This window comes from Calonectris borealis, chromosome 2 (genome assembly GCF_964195595.1).
Source record: "Calonectris borealis chromosome 2, bCalBor7.hap1.2, whole genome shotgun sequence".
NCBI classification, from domain to species: domain Eukaryota; kingdom Metazoa; phylum Chordata; class Aves; order Procellariiformes; family Procellariidae; genus Calonectris; species Calonectris borealis.
In genome coordinates this window covers 153,766,520-153,780,023 of record NC_134313.1, presented here as the reverse complement: position 1 = coordinate 153,780,023, position 13,504 = coordinate 153,766,520, and the positions used below count along the sequence as shown (strand labels likewise).

At 42.1% G+C, this 13,504-nt stretch overlaps 1 protein-coding gene across 5 annotated transcripts in view; it reads right to left on the bottom strand.

The window, feature by feature from the left end:
* Positions 1 to 10,733: 10,733 nt before the first annotated feature.
* WAC (WW domain containing adaptor with coiled-coil) overlaps positions 10,734 to 13,504 on the bottom strand; it is a 64,538-nt gene continuing 61,767 nt past the window's right edge. For all 5 annotated transcript variants that reach the window (XM_075143986.1, XM_075143984.1, XM_075143985.1 and 2 more), the window contains one exon: positions 10,734 to 12,160. In XM_075143986.1, the coding sequence (XP_075000087.1) occupies positions 12,091 to 12,160 (70 nt within the window). In that variant the 3' untranslated portion in view covers positions 10,734 to 12,090. The remainder of the gene's footprint in view (positions 12,161 to 13,504) is intronic.

The following is a 13,504-nucleotide window of genomic DNA, read 5'->3' as shown; positions in this document are numbered from 1 at the left end:
TGAAGGGCGAGCACCGCGCCTGCTGGGGGTTTCTGCCGTACTCCCACCACAGGAGAGCAAACGGACCAGAAGGGTGCGTGACCAGAGGGGAGCGGGTACCAAAGGACCTTGCCGTTTCGGAGCTGCTCAGGTCTGCCTTCCGTCAGCGGTGACACTGAGTGAACATCGCAGTTTGGCGGTTTGGCAGAAACAAGCTGATGGTTTCCCTTCTCTGGGCTTGATGCTGGAGACTTTCAAGACCCTGGAGTGAAAAGAGAAGCAAGTTCAAACCCTGTCCCTCCAGGTAGGAGCAAGTCTTAAAATCGCACGGTGACCTCCAGGCTCACCGGAGTTTAGGGCTGGGTATGCAAACCCAGGCACAGCGCTCCTGCGGTCTTGTATGTCGAAATGTAAGGCTACCAATCAAGGGAACAAGGCGGTCTCGGCACGTACAAAAGTGGGGAAGCAGGACAGATGCGGAGAGGGAGAACAAGGGCAGGGGAAGCGTAAAAAATTCATCACCATTCTCTCATCACAAGACACTCCATTTCTAGTTTGGCAAACCAAGGGAATTTATTTGTCATGTTCAGGGTCAAAAACCTCCTCATTTAATCACTGAGATTTGGAGGGACAGAATGTGTCAACACTTAGAATAAAAACAACCAACATGAAAACAATGTTTTCCCCAGTAATTTCCCAATTGTGTCCCCAAGTATATCAAATTCTTGAAAGAAGCAGCATCCAGACAGACCAGACAGAGGGCTGAGCAACACCACCGGGGCAGCCCTGGTGAAAGCAGCAGTCATTGCAAAATGGCGTAATCCGCTCCAGTCATTTAACAGCAGCAAGAATAAAGCCTACATGGCTGGATCCTTTTATTGTTTTAGCAAATGCTATGTTATTATATTTCTATTATATTTTACATCAAAACTCTCTTTATTTCAGCTAAGAAAGGAGGGAATCAAAGGGGGGGGGGGGGAGTGCATTAACCTGCAAAACCAATTCAAACACAGGCTTTAAGATCAAGCATCTTTTCCAGGATGGTATAGGAGTACCCAAAGCCCTGCTCCTTCCCAACAGGCTTTTGCTTGCCATTATTTTACAGCAGCTGAGGCCAGGGTCTCTGGGGGCAGATCTGGATGAGCACTGTGAGGAGGAAAGGTGAGGCTGAACACCAACGGCAGGCAGAGGATCGCCCTTCCCTCCAGGGAGGGCAAGCCCTTGTGCACAGAGAAAATTCTAAGGTATAGACACACTTGCAACACTCACACACAAAAAGTACTGACTTTTAAAATATTTTAATTTTTAAGAAGCACCCTTCCCATTCCCCAAAACATCTTTTGCAGAAAGGGTACAATGGCAGCTCAGATAACAGTAAGAAGCACAAGCAGCATAAAAAAAAATCATGAAACACATTCACTTTTTCACCCAGCCTTATGTCTTCAGTTCAGCTTTAATCAGGAAAAAGTTTGGGTTCCCTGGGAGCTTGGTTACAAGAAACCAGCTGTAGCACTGGAAGAAGATGGAGCTTTTCCAGAGGGAGCTGGTGGGGTTTGCGTCTGGTGAAGAACTGGAGAAGTTCAAACAATTGGCCTCAAAACGAGCCTCCGCTTGCTCTCTTCTGGGAAATACCATGGAAATACGATTAAGGTGTGGGTGGTGAAGAGACGGGGAAGCCGCACGTTAGCCCAGAAAACAAGCCCCTGTGATGTCCCCAGCGAGAGCTGGCGTCCTTTTACCTTCGTACACTAACTGCGCAGGGATACCCGCCCCTGAGAGGAGGATGTTTTCGGCTTTAGGTAGCACAACCCTTCTGCCGCGGCTGTTGCTTTGGAGGGAAATGCTGGAAGAGACGAGACCTGTCCCCCCCGCGTGCAAGCCCAGCGGGAGCCCCAGCCCCGCTCCGGCACGCCGCCCCTCGCCCCGCCGCAGCCCGACCCGCTGCTCCAGCGGAGGCGCGGGGCAGGCGAGGGCTGCCGGGCGCAGGAGGGGCGGCGGAGGCGGCGGCGGGGCGACGAGAGGGTCGGGCCGGGCCGCGGGGGCCGAGCCGCTCCTCCCGCCCCGCGGCGCCGCCGGGCCCCGGGAAAGCAGCGACACCTGGCGGGGACCTGCCCGGTGCTGCCCGGGGTGCTGGGGCGCAGGGCGCCCGTGCTGCCCCGGGGTGCTGGGCCCCGGTGCCGGGTGCCGGCTGTGGGAGCTGGCGGTGCGGGGGCTGCCGGGCACGAAGGGGAGAAGGAGCTTTGCGTGAAGGCTAACACGCGTGCTGCCCGCTGCGTGCCCCACGGGAGGTTTAACCAGCAGGGGGAACGAGGGAATTGCCCTTAGACAACAGAAGGACCTTGGGGTTTATGAGACACTGACCAAAGGAGGCAAAGGGCAGCAGGGAAGCAAAATTAGGCAGAGGAAGATGAGGCCATGACAGTCAGAACTCCAGCATGACGATCGTAAGACTGCAGTGGATGGTAAGATCCTACCTGGAAGAAGAGAAATGGCACGACTGAAACACCACAGCAAGACGCTGTGGCGCAGGCTATTACATGGCCTGAAGAGGGGACGCAATCCGCCACCAAAGATGAAGATTCACCACGGCAGGGCGTGGTAAGGATCTCAAGAGATGTAAGAGTGGGGGTGGGAAGAAAAACAAGCCTCAAATATTAAAAAGGAGGAGTAACATTGCAAATAAAATGGCCTGGATGGTTCAAAATGGACAAAATCAGCAGATTGGTTTCTCAGTTCAGGGAATTCTCTTTAAAGCCACTGCAGCCTACTTCTGCATTGCTTAAAATGCATTAATAATCTCTGAGTTTTAGATTAATATTGAAAAGCAGATTCAGTTAAAACTGTTTCCCGTAATTCACAAATGTCCTGTCACTCATCCCAGGGAATTCCACAAAATGGAAAAGCACACAGAAAAGATGGTGTTTAATGAAATTGAATCCAACTTCAATGAAAACACCAAGCCTGTGCAGAATTTAAGTGTGCAACAAAATGAATAGGCAAATCCAATTTCATTTTTAACATTTTCCTCCCCTCAGGAAAGTTACAGATTCTCACAGCTTTTTCTGAATTTAGGGGGTTTAGGATACACTTTTTATTAAAACATTCCTCATTTATGTATGCTTTCTTGACGCATACAAAAAAAGATCAGGGCATTACAAAAGTATATCACAACTAGATTCCCAGGTAGAAATTCTCTCTCTTGAATAACTCTGCATGAGTGAATTAATCCCTCCCGCTCTAAAGAGAAAAATCTCGTAACCCCTACTATGAAGAGGTACAAAATATGAGGTTATATTAATATTTCTTACTCGTCAGCCAGAGAAGTCACTGCTGAAAAAATGTGTTTAACAAAATTTCCCATGTGAAAACTCTTGTAATAATCCAAATCCCACTGGATTTCAACAAGGCAGTACAAAAGAGTAGAATGTCATTAAAAATACGAGATTTTTAAAATGCCTATTTAAGAAGTTAATGACAGGTTTCTTTTAGGTGGTCCTCATCTAAGACTATGTATAACTGCACAAGCCTGAAGTAGGTTTAAGCCTCTCTACATCTTGATGTTTTCATACTAGATCCTCCAAAATCTAGTGTCCATGGCTGGGCACACTGGGTGTGAGCAGAAGTTATTCTTGTGATATGAATAGCTTACCTAAAAATAATAACAGCTATTTGTGTCAATGCCTGATAATGGAAACCTGGTTTCAGATTACGAAATGCTGAATAATCAATCTATAGCATGCCTGAAGCGAAGTCCTTTACTAAGTACTACCCGGGGATGATGTTTATCATCCCATTCTCCAGTGCACAAGATAGGTTTTTGTGAAACTCGGAGCACCATTACGCTTTACTAATACCAGGAAAATCAGTGATGTAAAACTGCAAAAGCACATAGCAAACTCCCATGAACCAGCTACCAAAATGTTGCCTTCTGTTCAATAAACTATTCCAAATTATACCTCTAATCCCAAGAAGTTTGGAACAATGGCTGCCATTTCAGGCAAAAATCAGTCAGAAATCTACACCTAACATATAAACTCCACTTAAGTTTATATTGGTCAAGGATGATCAGTACTGAAACTGGGCACTAGAGAATTAAACAAGTTCAAATATATTAACAATTAACAGAGGAAGCCATGCACGTTAGCTACAAGAAAAATACCGAGATTTAGGTGTTTTTACCAAAGATAATTCTAGGTGGGATATCAGAGCCCCAGAAATATTAACAATGCATTTTAAAGAAAATGTTTCCAGAGGAACAGGGGTCTGGCCTGGCATTGCCAAAATTAGATCCAAGTTGGCCGTAGTAACAGTGCTTGATGCAGTTCAGGCGAGGACTGACATCCTGCTGTGCTTTTCTGAACCCCTCCAGGGTTGGATCCCTTACGGGTGCCAGAGAGATTCCCACACCTTAGAGCTTCCTAAGCTACCACAGCACTAAAAACTCAATTGAGTAAAGAAGTGCCAGCTGAAGCAGAGGCTTTTTTCCAGGCCGTGCACTAGTTTGTCTCCGCTGAGCCAGGGGCAGCGCTGGACCAGCTCAGATTCTGTGTTCTCCCCCGAGCAGGCATCAAACACAGCTTCAGCTGCCACAGAAGTGAGAGAGAGAGAAAGCACACGCAGAGAAAGAGCCTGCATCCCTCCGCGTACCAGCACGAGGCAGAGGTCTGCCAAGCACCCGAGCTGGCCCGCGAACCGTGGGAGATCCCCAGCCTGGCAGGCTGCTCGGGACCCGCAGCGAGGACACGTGCTTGCTCACAAGGCTCCCGCAGGGGAGCCTGCAAAATCCTCATGGAACAACTAAGGAGTTCAGGAACCGCTCCAAACTCCTCAGATGGCAGATGAGGACAGCCGAGCTGATTTTTCCTCATCTTGAGAGAGGTTTCTTATCTAAAGAAACCATCCAGGGTGAGAATGGCAGCTCAGTGTTAGTTTAACAGGGAGTAACAGTTGAAGAGGAATAGCATCTCCTTGAAGACACTTCTTCATTCGTATGCCAAACCTATTAAGACACACTGTTTGCTTTGGGATGGGTGCTTTGTTTTAAATATATTATCGAGAGCATGGTTGATAATTACACCTTTACTCATGCTTAGTTGAAAATTCATGTAGCAGTTAATAGGGCAGTTTGGTTGTTATTTTAGGATTTTGTTCAGCTGCACGGCAGGTGAACATTCATAGAGATGAAATTTCCAGATGAAAGCATACGTGCATCCAAACCTCAGAAAAACATGCCTAACGTGGAGCCCTCTCCTTGCCCCAGCCATTCTCTCTGCACACATACCTCAGAGTTTTGCGAGCATCTCGACTTTACCGTTTGAGCTTCCTGCTGCCCCAAGAGTTGCTCTGACCTGCCCTTCAACACCAGAAGGTGCCAGCCCTGCCCTTGCTTTTACTCTTGGTGTGAGCCTCTTCAGCCTGTGAAGTCAGCAGAAACATTTACCACGCAGGTTTCTGCTGGGGCTTTGCTCCCTGAACTGCTTCAGGGTTGGCAAAAAGGACTCGGCAGGAGCACATCACCAGGAGCAGGGAAGCAATAAGGAAGGGTCTATTCTTTTTGCAGGGAGCTGGATGTCAGATAAGCTCTCCCACTGTGTGAAGCCTCACCCTCACCGAGCAATTCTTTCAGTGAAACCACCTATGAAGCAAACATGATCCTATGACTCTTAAAGATCTTGTCCTATCACTATGTCTTGCGTATATGCGCTCGCTCTGCGCACACCCACGCCCCCCCACACCTCTAATTGTTGGGGTGAAGAGATGCCAGGGGACATGAGAACAAAGTATACCACAAATTAATTATTTTTTTTTTTTTTTAATTAAGTGAAATTCAGATACCACCCTAGGTCAAAGTGAACCAAGAATTTTTATCCTAAAAAAAGAATAGTATCAAGAGGTTCAGTTACCTATGCTTCTACTGGCAATGTTACTGCAAGCAGAAAGGCAGTTTTATTTAGCAAGTGAGGACGGGGACATGCTGTCAGTGGTTTAATAGCTTTCCCATTTAAAAAAACATAGAAGACTTACTGTGGAATTGAATCCCCGACAAGAAGAAAAAGTTCAATTAAACCTTTCAAAATGTGGAAGAAAGAAAAAGCCTTTACTCCAAAGATGCAAAGCAGCAGCTAAAGGAACCTGGATGGAGCTGACGGACATCAGAGCCCCTTGGCACCATCAAGTAGTCCAGACTTGCTGACAACACACTCACCTTCTGTAGCACCATCTGCTACGGGCTTTGGTCACCTTGCCAAATAACTCTTCCCAGTACACAAGCTTTCTGCTGCTAATGAGGACGCATCTAGCAGAAGAACAGGAACCCCAGTCAAACTCCGACAGCATCCCAATTACACTGAAAAAAGATCCAATCACAGATTTTCGGACAGAGAAGCAAGCAAGACCTTGAGAGCCAATCTGCCTGGCCTGGCAGGAGAACGAAGCTGTTCAGAGCTCTGAAAGGCAACATGCTAACAGACCTCCATGTGCCAACTTTAGAAATTTGGGAGGAAGAGAGGGAGAGAATCAATTTAAGTGACTTGCACCATTCTAGCTACTGGTGCAGATGACTGTGACAGTATTATCCATAATTAATTGGATGAATTTTCTTGTAACATACAGTAAGAGGGAAGATGAGCATAACCAACCATTCTGAGCTTCACTCTATTAACACACACTTTCCACTTAGCCCAAACTGGAGCAAAGGGACTCACCCATCTTTGAGCATGGCGCTGTACGCAGAAGTAGATGACACCCCTTTGCAAATACTCTCTGGCACATGTGACTAACAGAAGGTGACAAAATACCGTCACACACATTGAATAACTGCTGGAAAGATAAGGTTGTTCCAGCCGTGTTTGCAAACCTGGTGTGCAAAGTCTGGTATATGGAGCCATGTAGTACAGCTGCCATACGACCCAGCAGCTCCAGGCAGGACCTGTCCAGGATGCAACAAGACTTGCCAGGATGTTATTAGTTCCTGTGGGAGACAAAATCTGACAGTTCATTCTCTAAGGAAGTCCTAGATCAGATGGGTTAGTGTCTTTATTAGGGAGGAGAAAAGTGCTTCATGACTTCCAGATCCTCAGCTAGCTGGAACCCTAATTGGTAGAACGTCTACATCAGTCCTTTCCCTCAGATAGGATCTTCAAACAAAAAGCCATGGTTGGGAAATGCAGAAATCTGTAGCAAGGAGCATCTTCTAGGCAGAATTCCAGCTGAATTAGTACAGCAGCAGCAACACAGGCATCCAGGAAGGTTAGAAGAATAGAGCTGGCACCTACAGCTATGAAAGACTGAATCTTTCCAAACACCTGTTGTAGGAGAGCAAAGAGATAGAAGACAGAAGAACTTCACAGATATCTGCAGAGTGACGTATAACTGGAATCCAAAACTGTATCACAACTGAAAACAATTTTCTTCGCAGAAAAAGTCAACATATATATGGATCTCAGTTGCAAATGAAAGCTTTTGCTTGACTAACTGCAAAAGAAAAGAACTGCCAAAGAAGAAGTTAGGCTAGGCAAAGAAACAAATTCCTCCTACATCAAAAGCTCTGGTTCTTATGAAATAATATAAAATAAATAAATAAAAAAAACCCAAAACACAAAAGAAAGCCCCCCCATATCATCAATCAGTAATTATGGGCAGAAGAGCAGCACCAACGTCAATGAGATGGCACTTCAGCTCAGAATATTCCTCTGCAGGAAACTTTCAAAAGTCAAGGCAGTATTTTTAAAACATCCAGAATTGCCTCTTTATCATCTTACATCTGTAAATGACATTGTGTTTTGGTGAGGACAGAATACTATTCTAGGAACAGCGATAGGGATGACGTATTCACAAAAACGTCCAGCTCCTAATTCCAAGAATGGACTTGAAATTTAACTATATATACAGTAGTCAAATGTTAATTTAGGGTTAGAGTAAGTGACTGCCCCTTATGCACAGCTGACTCATCAGTGCCCCCAAGGCACCGTGACAGAGCGATGCGCAGGGCACATTACTCCTTCCTTGCAGCAGAATATGCAATATTGGCCACTGCAGCCAAACTGACAGCAGCAAAGGACTCTGCTTTGGTAAGTCCTCAGGATGTCATCATAGGCAAGGTGACACTGGAATGAAAGGGTAACAGTAAGATATGGTCGTCTTTGACCCATAGACTTAGCACACATGGCATAACTACCCAATATTTTCTCACATATCTTTGGGGATACTTTGCAGTGAGGCTGCTCCAAAAAGGAACGGAAATGTTTTTAATTCTCTCCGGCCTCAATTATATACCCTTTCTGAATATGTTTTTATCTGGAACAGTAAAGACAGCACCAGTGTCCATCAAAAGATAAGACACTCTTACCAAAGGAGATACAATTAATAAAACAAGTCTAGAAAGAAGACACTACATCAAAAGATAAGACACTCCTACCAAAGGAGATACAATTAATAAAACAAGTCTGAAAAGACGACACTACATCACTGCAAGAGATCAGTCTAAGCAGGGAAAGTTGACCAAAGTTGAGCAGTTGACCACAGCATCTTAGGATTAAGGCCAGTGAAAAAGATATGCAGACCTTCAAAGATATCAAGAGGGCCTTAATAATAATAATAAAAAAGAAGAGATACTGCAATTGTAAAAGCATCAAACATGGGAGTCCTTTGGATCAGTCATGTGGTTTTACAATTATATTAAAATCCTCCTTCTGCTGGAGTTCTTGAGCATGCCACCACAGATGATAAACTACTATCCCAATTGCACTGCTTGCAGTATGATTGTACAGGCTCAGTCAATCTCGTAAGTAATTCTGAAGACCATTTCTCTATTATACTAAATAGTTGTTTAGCAAATGCATTAACAGGAAAACCAAGAGCAACATATGCAACAACAGTTCTTTCATCAGTTTCTCATCACTATTCCTTGACCGCCCATATCAAGTAATTAATAAATTACAAAACACAATAAACACTTTCTGAACACCTGCCTAGGAAGAAAACAAGATTTGCCCCAGGGGAAATTCACTTGATTTGACTTGCAGGTGTAGAATGATCCACTAAAGCCCCTTTCATTAAACAATGTCAACTACATTTGAAAGGATAGAATCAGTTTCAGGATGGATAATAAATGATAAGCCTGTAATCTAGTAACAGGTCTCAGTGCACCTGTCCATTTCCTTGTTGCCCAGCTTCAGAGAGATTTGATAGGAAGGAGAAAAATCTGGGGTTCCTCCCCTGCAATCAATATACAGAGGGCCAGTTTCTGCATGTCACCAGAAGAGGGTTTCCAGATCACACAGTAAGGCCAAAATTGCATTTGTGTGTTAGTGAAGCCATTCTGAAAGACATTAACCCAGACCCTGCCATTTGGTCAGTGTCTACTTCAAAGCAGTGCCTGCAATCCTCTTCCCCAACTTGTGTAATGCTAGTGAAAGTTTGGCAAGCTGTCACTCCTCAGCTAACAAGAGCCCCAGCCTTTGGAAGGGTGTGGAGGATGGGGGAGGAAAGCTATTGCACAGTGAGCAAATACAGAAGCCAAGAAGCGTTCAGTATGCCTTTTGATGCTGACAAAGAAGTAGCCTTTATTGCATAAGTTAGGGAGGACACCACCTGAAGAGAGAATGTGTGTGTCTGTGTGATGTATGTATATGTATGCATGTATTTTTACGGGGTTAAAGTAGCATGTTAATCCTTGTAACTCCCAAGTTATCTGTGACTATTCGTACATTATGAAAGTTTTCATGTGATAAAACAGACTGGTACTCTTCAGGCTGGAAGACAGACTCTGCTGTAAAACAATGAATAGTAAGATCAAAAGGCAGCAGCTAAGCATATAAGAAAGTTCACTGAAACCAGAGGTTTAAAAAAATAATCCAAAGTAATTTTCTATAGAACAAAATTAACTTGTGAACTTCATTGATACAGATGTTATACAGGGCAATATATGAATCAAAAGGAAACCAAATAAGCTTGTGGAAAATAGGCCCAGCATATCTATTAAGACAGAAGCAACCTTTGTCTCAGCAAGTAACTAAACTACAAAATACCAAACTAAGGACAGCCACTGGTGAAAGACCACCTGTACGTCCACCCATTTCACATGCTCTTTCCCTACGCTTGGGCAACCTCAAGACAACGAGCGTTACAAGAAATAGGACATTAGGCAAATACGAGACTCTCAGGAAGCCTTCTGTCACTTGGCGTTGGGTCTCTAAAAATGCAGAAACAATGTATGTTAAAATTAATTCATTCAAAATTATTCTATTGCCATTTTCTGAGCAAAACCAAACATTTGCATGATATGAAACACAACAGCACATACTGGGTTAAAAAATGAGGAACAATTACAAGTTAATCTATCCCAATTTCTCATTTGTTGTTGTTAGTTAAGGTATTTCAACTTGCTCCATTTACAATGTCTTGTTAGGACAGAGCATTCAGCTTCCACTGATGAAAAACTGATTTTAAAAATCAGTCCAAGCCCACTCAACACGAGACAAGGCAAAATAAAAATCAAGTAATTTTCTGGTGCTGAAAGACAGTATTTTGTAGGAACAAAACATGTAGCATCACATGTCAACACCTTTATCATTAAGTTCTTTTTTCTAATCCATCATCTACAATCTTTCTTACTTAACAGACTACTGTAACATATACACCTCTGCAAATATTAAACTACTACTGCCATCACTATTTTTGTTGTTGTTTTTAAGCAAAGAAAAAGTCATGTTTATTTTGTAGTAGCAATAGTTTCTTTTTTATTTTTAATATACTTTAGGAAACAATATACAAAGCTGAGCTTTGCCACCATTTTCAAACGGTGGGTTGCTCCAATTACACAAATTCAGCGTTTTGTGATGGTTAAGAACAGCAGTCAGCACCAGACCTAAACAGTTAGCTACAACACAAACATCCTTCGAAATGAAATGTCATAATATCAAGACAGGTAAACCAGGAGTTAACATATGACAACTATTGGGGAGGTGTCTTAAATCATTCTTGTTGAATTTTATATTTCATTAAATATTTTATACACATTTTCCTGTTTACAAGTTTTAAACAAAACCTCCCTTGAGGAATTATTTAAGTACAAAAATGTTCAACAAGAACAGTTCTAGTAAAGAGTCCCCAAACAGACCAAATTTTAATATGCGTTGACCAAAGGAAATGAAAACCAGTGTTTCTTTGTTTTAACATGTTTATTACAACAGATACAATTCACATCTGACTAGCTTTTCTTTTTCCTCTTTCCCCTCCCACAACCATGTTAACATGTTCATTGGGCTATTTCCTTATATTTGAGCAAGTAATGTACTTTCAGCACACATGCCCAGCAGTACTATAAGTCCATTCTTACAGGGTGCAAATGGAAATACGTTTCAATAATTTATACAAACAAGTGGGTTATGCTCAATCACTGCAATTTTAAGCTACTGTACACAGGAATGAAAAGATTATAGAAAAAGTGCCATAGCAACAGTGCCTTAAGAAAAGAGAAAATTAGAAGCATTAAAAAACTGATAAAATCAGATTTAGGATTTCACGGGGAAATGGAACACAGAAAATGAAAAACATTTCTCTGTAAAACAGAAATGGAGAAGCACTGCTCTTGATTCGGTGCAAGTGTGGAAACAGTTGTTTCATGATACTTTGTACATTACCCAAATTGTTGCAGCCTTAGACACAGATCGCCTGGCGCTTGCATTGAATTTTAAGAAATGCAAGATTTCTGAATGATAAATTAACTAAAAAAAAAAAAAAAAAAAAAAAAGAAAGCTAATTTTGCAGACAGGTTTACATGTAAAAGGCTAGGTATTTAGCCACCTCAGCATTGATTAGTTTTGGATGTCTAAGCTCTGATACACATGGCTTCCCATGGCTTCACTCTACAAAACATATTTACAACGTGAAGAATACATCTACAAGAAATCTACATTTCAAGGGTTTTACAAATCATTCTTGTATCTTTCCCCTGAATTTGACTCCCTCCTGTCCCCTTCCCCATGTCAACTTTTTTTCTGCCCAGCTCAACGGTCCAAAGTCTACTCAAATGCAGCTCAAAAGTGTTAAGACTGGGCATCAGTTTAATAGTTCCTGTACTCAAAACCATGTGCAATTGTTTACAACTTTTCACACCATGAAGGAATTCTGATTCTTTAGCTTTTCAAGTTCTTTAATTTGTTGCCTCAAAAATAGTATCCTGCAAGAGAAAAGAAATAAGTTAATATAAACATTTCCATTATACAGAGATATTAAATAAGCATCTACACAAGTAGTTCTCCAATTTCAGTGAAAGATACCAAGCTCCTTAGTTCCATTAATAAAATTCAGATATTTTAATCTGTTCAATCACCTACAAACACCGTATGCAGATGCATGGAGACCTGCAGTGTTTGATACCTTAGTTCAGAAAATTAAGTTGCTATATTTAATTATGACTGATACAGAGTGATGTTTAAGCCTGCTCTTCACTTGAATTTAACTCCCAGAAAAAGCGGGACACTGGAAGAGTACATTGAGTAACTGAATATTCTGAAGAATGGTATTATGCCTGTGTCATGCAGTTTTCCAGACTGTACAATAACCCAAAACACTCATAATTTTTTTTAAACAAGCAACTCTTCTTCTAGGAGCAACACTTTTTTCCTAGTATTTGGCTCTGTGGTTAGTGATAGTCTCTAGTTATGGTAAGCTCCAATCTCAAAATATTTGACCATTAAAAGACATCTGAGGAAAAAAAGTTGTAACTACATCTGGCTTACAAATAAATTATTTTGCTAGCAATTCCCTAATACATTTTTTCCTACTGAACTGTTTTCTACTGAACTAACATAAATAATTATTGTAATTAATTAACATTCGGTTTACATATCTGTTTCCCAGAATTTTTAATGAATATTTTGAAACAACTTTTCATGATGCTGAAGTGTAATCCAAGCATGTGAATGAATTAAGAAAATATTCAGGGAAAGTTGAAGTTTCATATAAGTATTCTATAAAGTCCAAAGCAACTGTAATCAATGCAGAAAAAGCATCCACTTCAGCAGACTTTTGTAGAACACTTTTCAAATATGTGCCCAGTTCAGTAAAAATGAATTTTCTACTGAAAAGTAGGTGAAGAATGATTAAGATAGACACACTGAAAAAAAATTGAACTTAAAAGGCATGGGCATATCAAATATATCAGTCAATGAAAAGCACCTTTTCACATGCTGCCAGCTACGGTTAAAACAATATACTCGCTTTGCCTAACGTTCCCTCTTAGAACCAATTTAAATACTTCTCTTCTGTGCAAAAGTATAGAAATAATATAATCATTCAAATGTATTGGCTTTGATAATCCCATCCTTTACGAAAGCCTCCCCCACCAACTTGTTACTTATGCCATGTATTCCACGTCTTTGGGATTGCAGCAAAAATAAGAGATACATGTTATCATAGATTCAAAGTCGTAATAATCATTATCCATTGATAGCTTAAGGATACACAGTGTACAAGAAACAAGGTGCTCTTTAGTGAGCTGAACAACGACATTTGACATGTT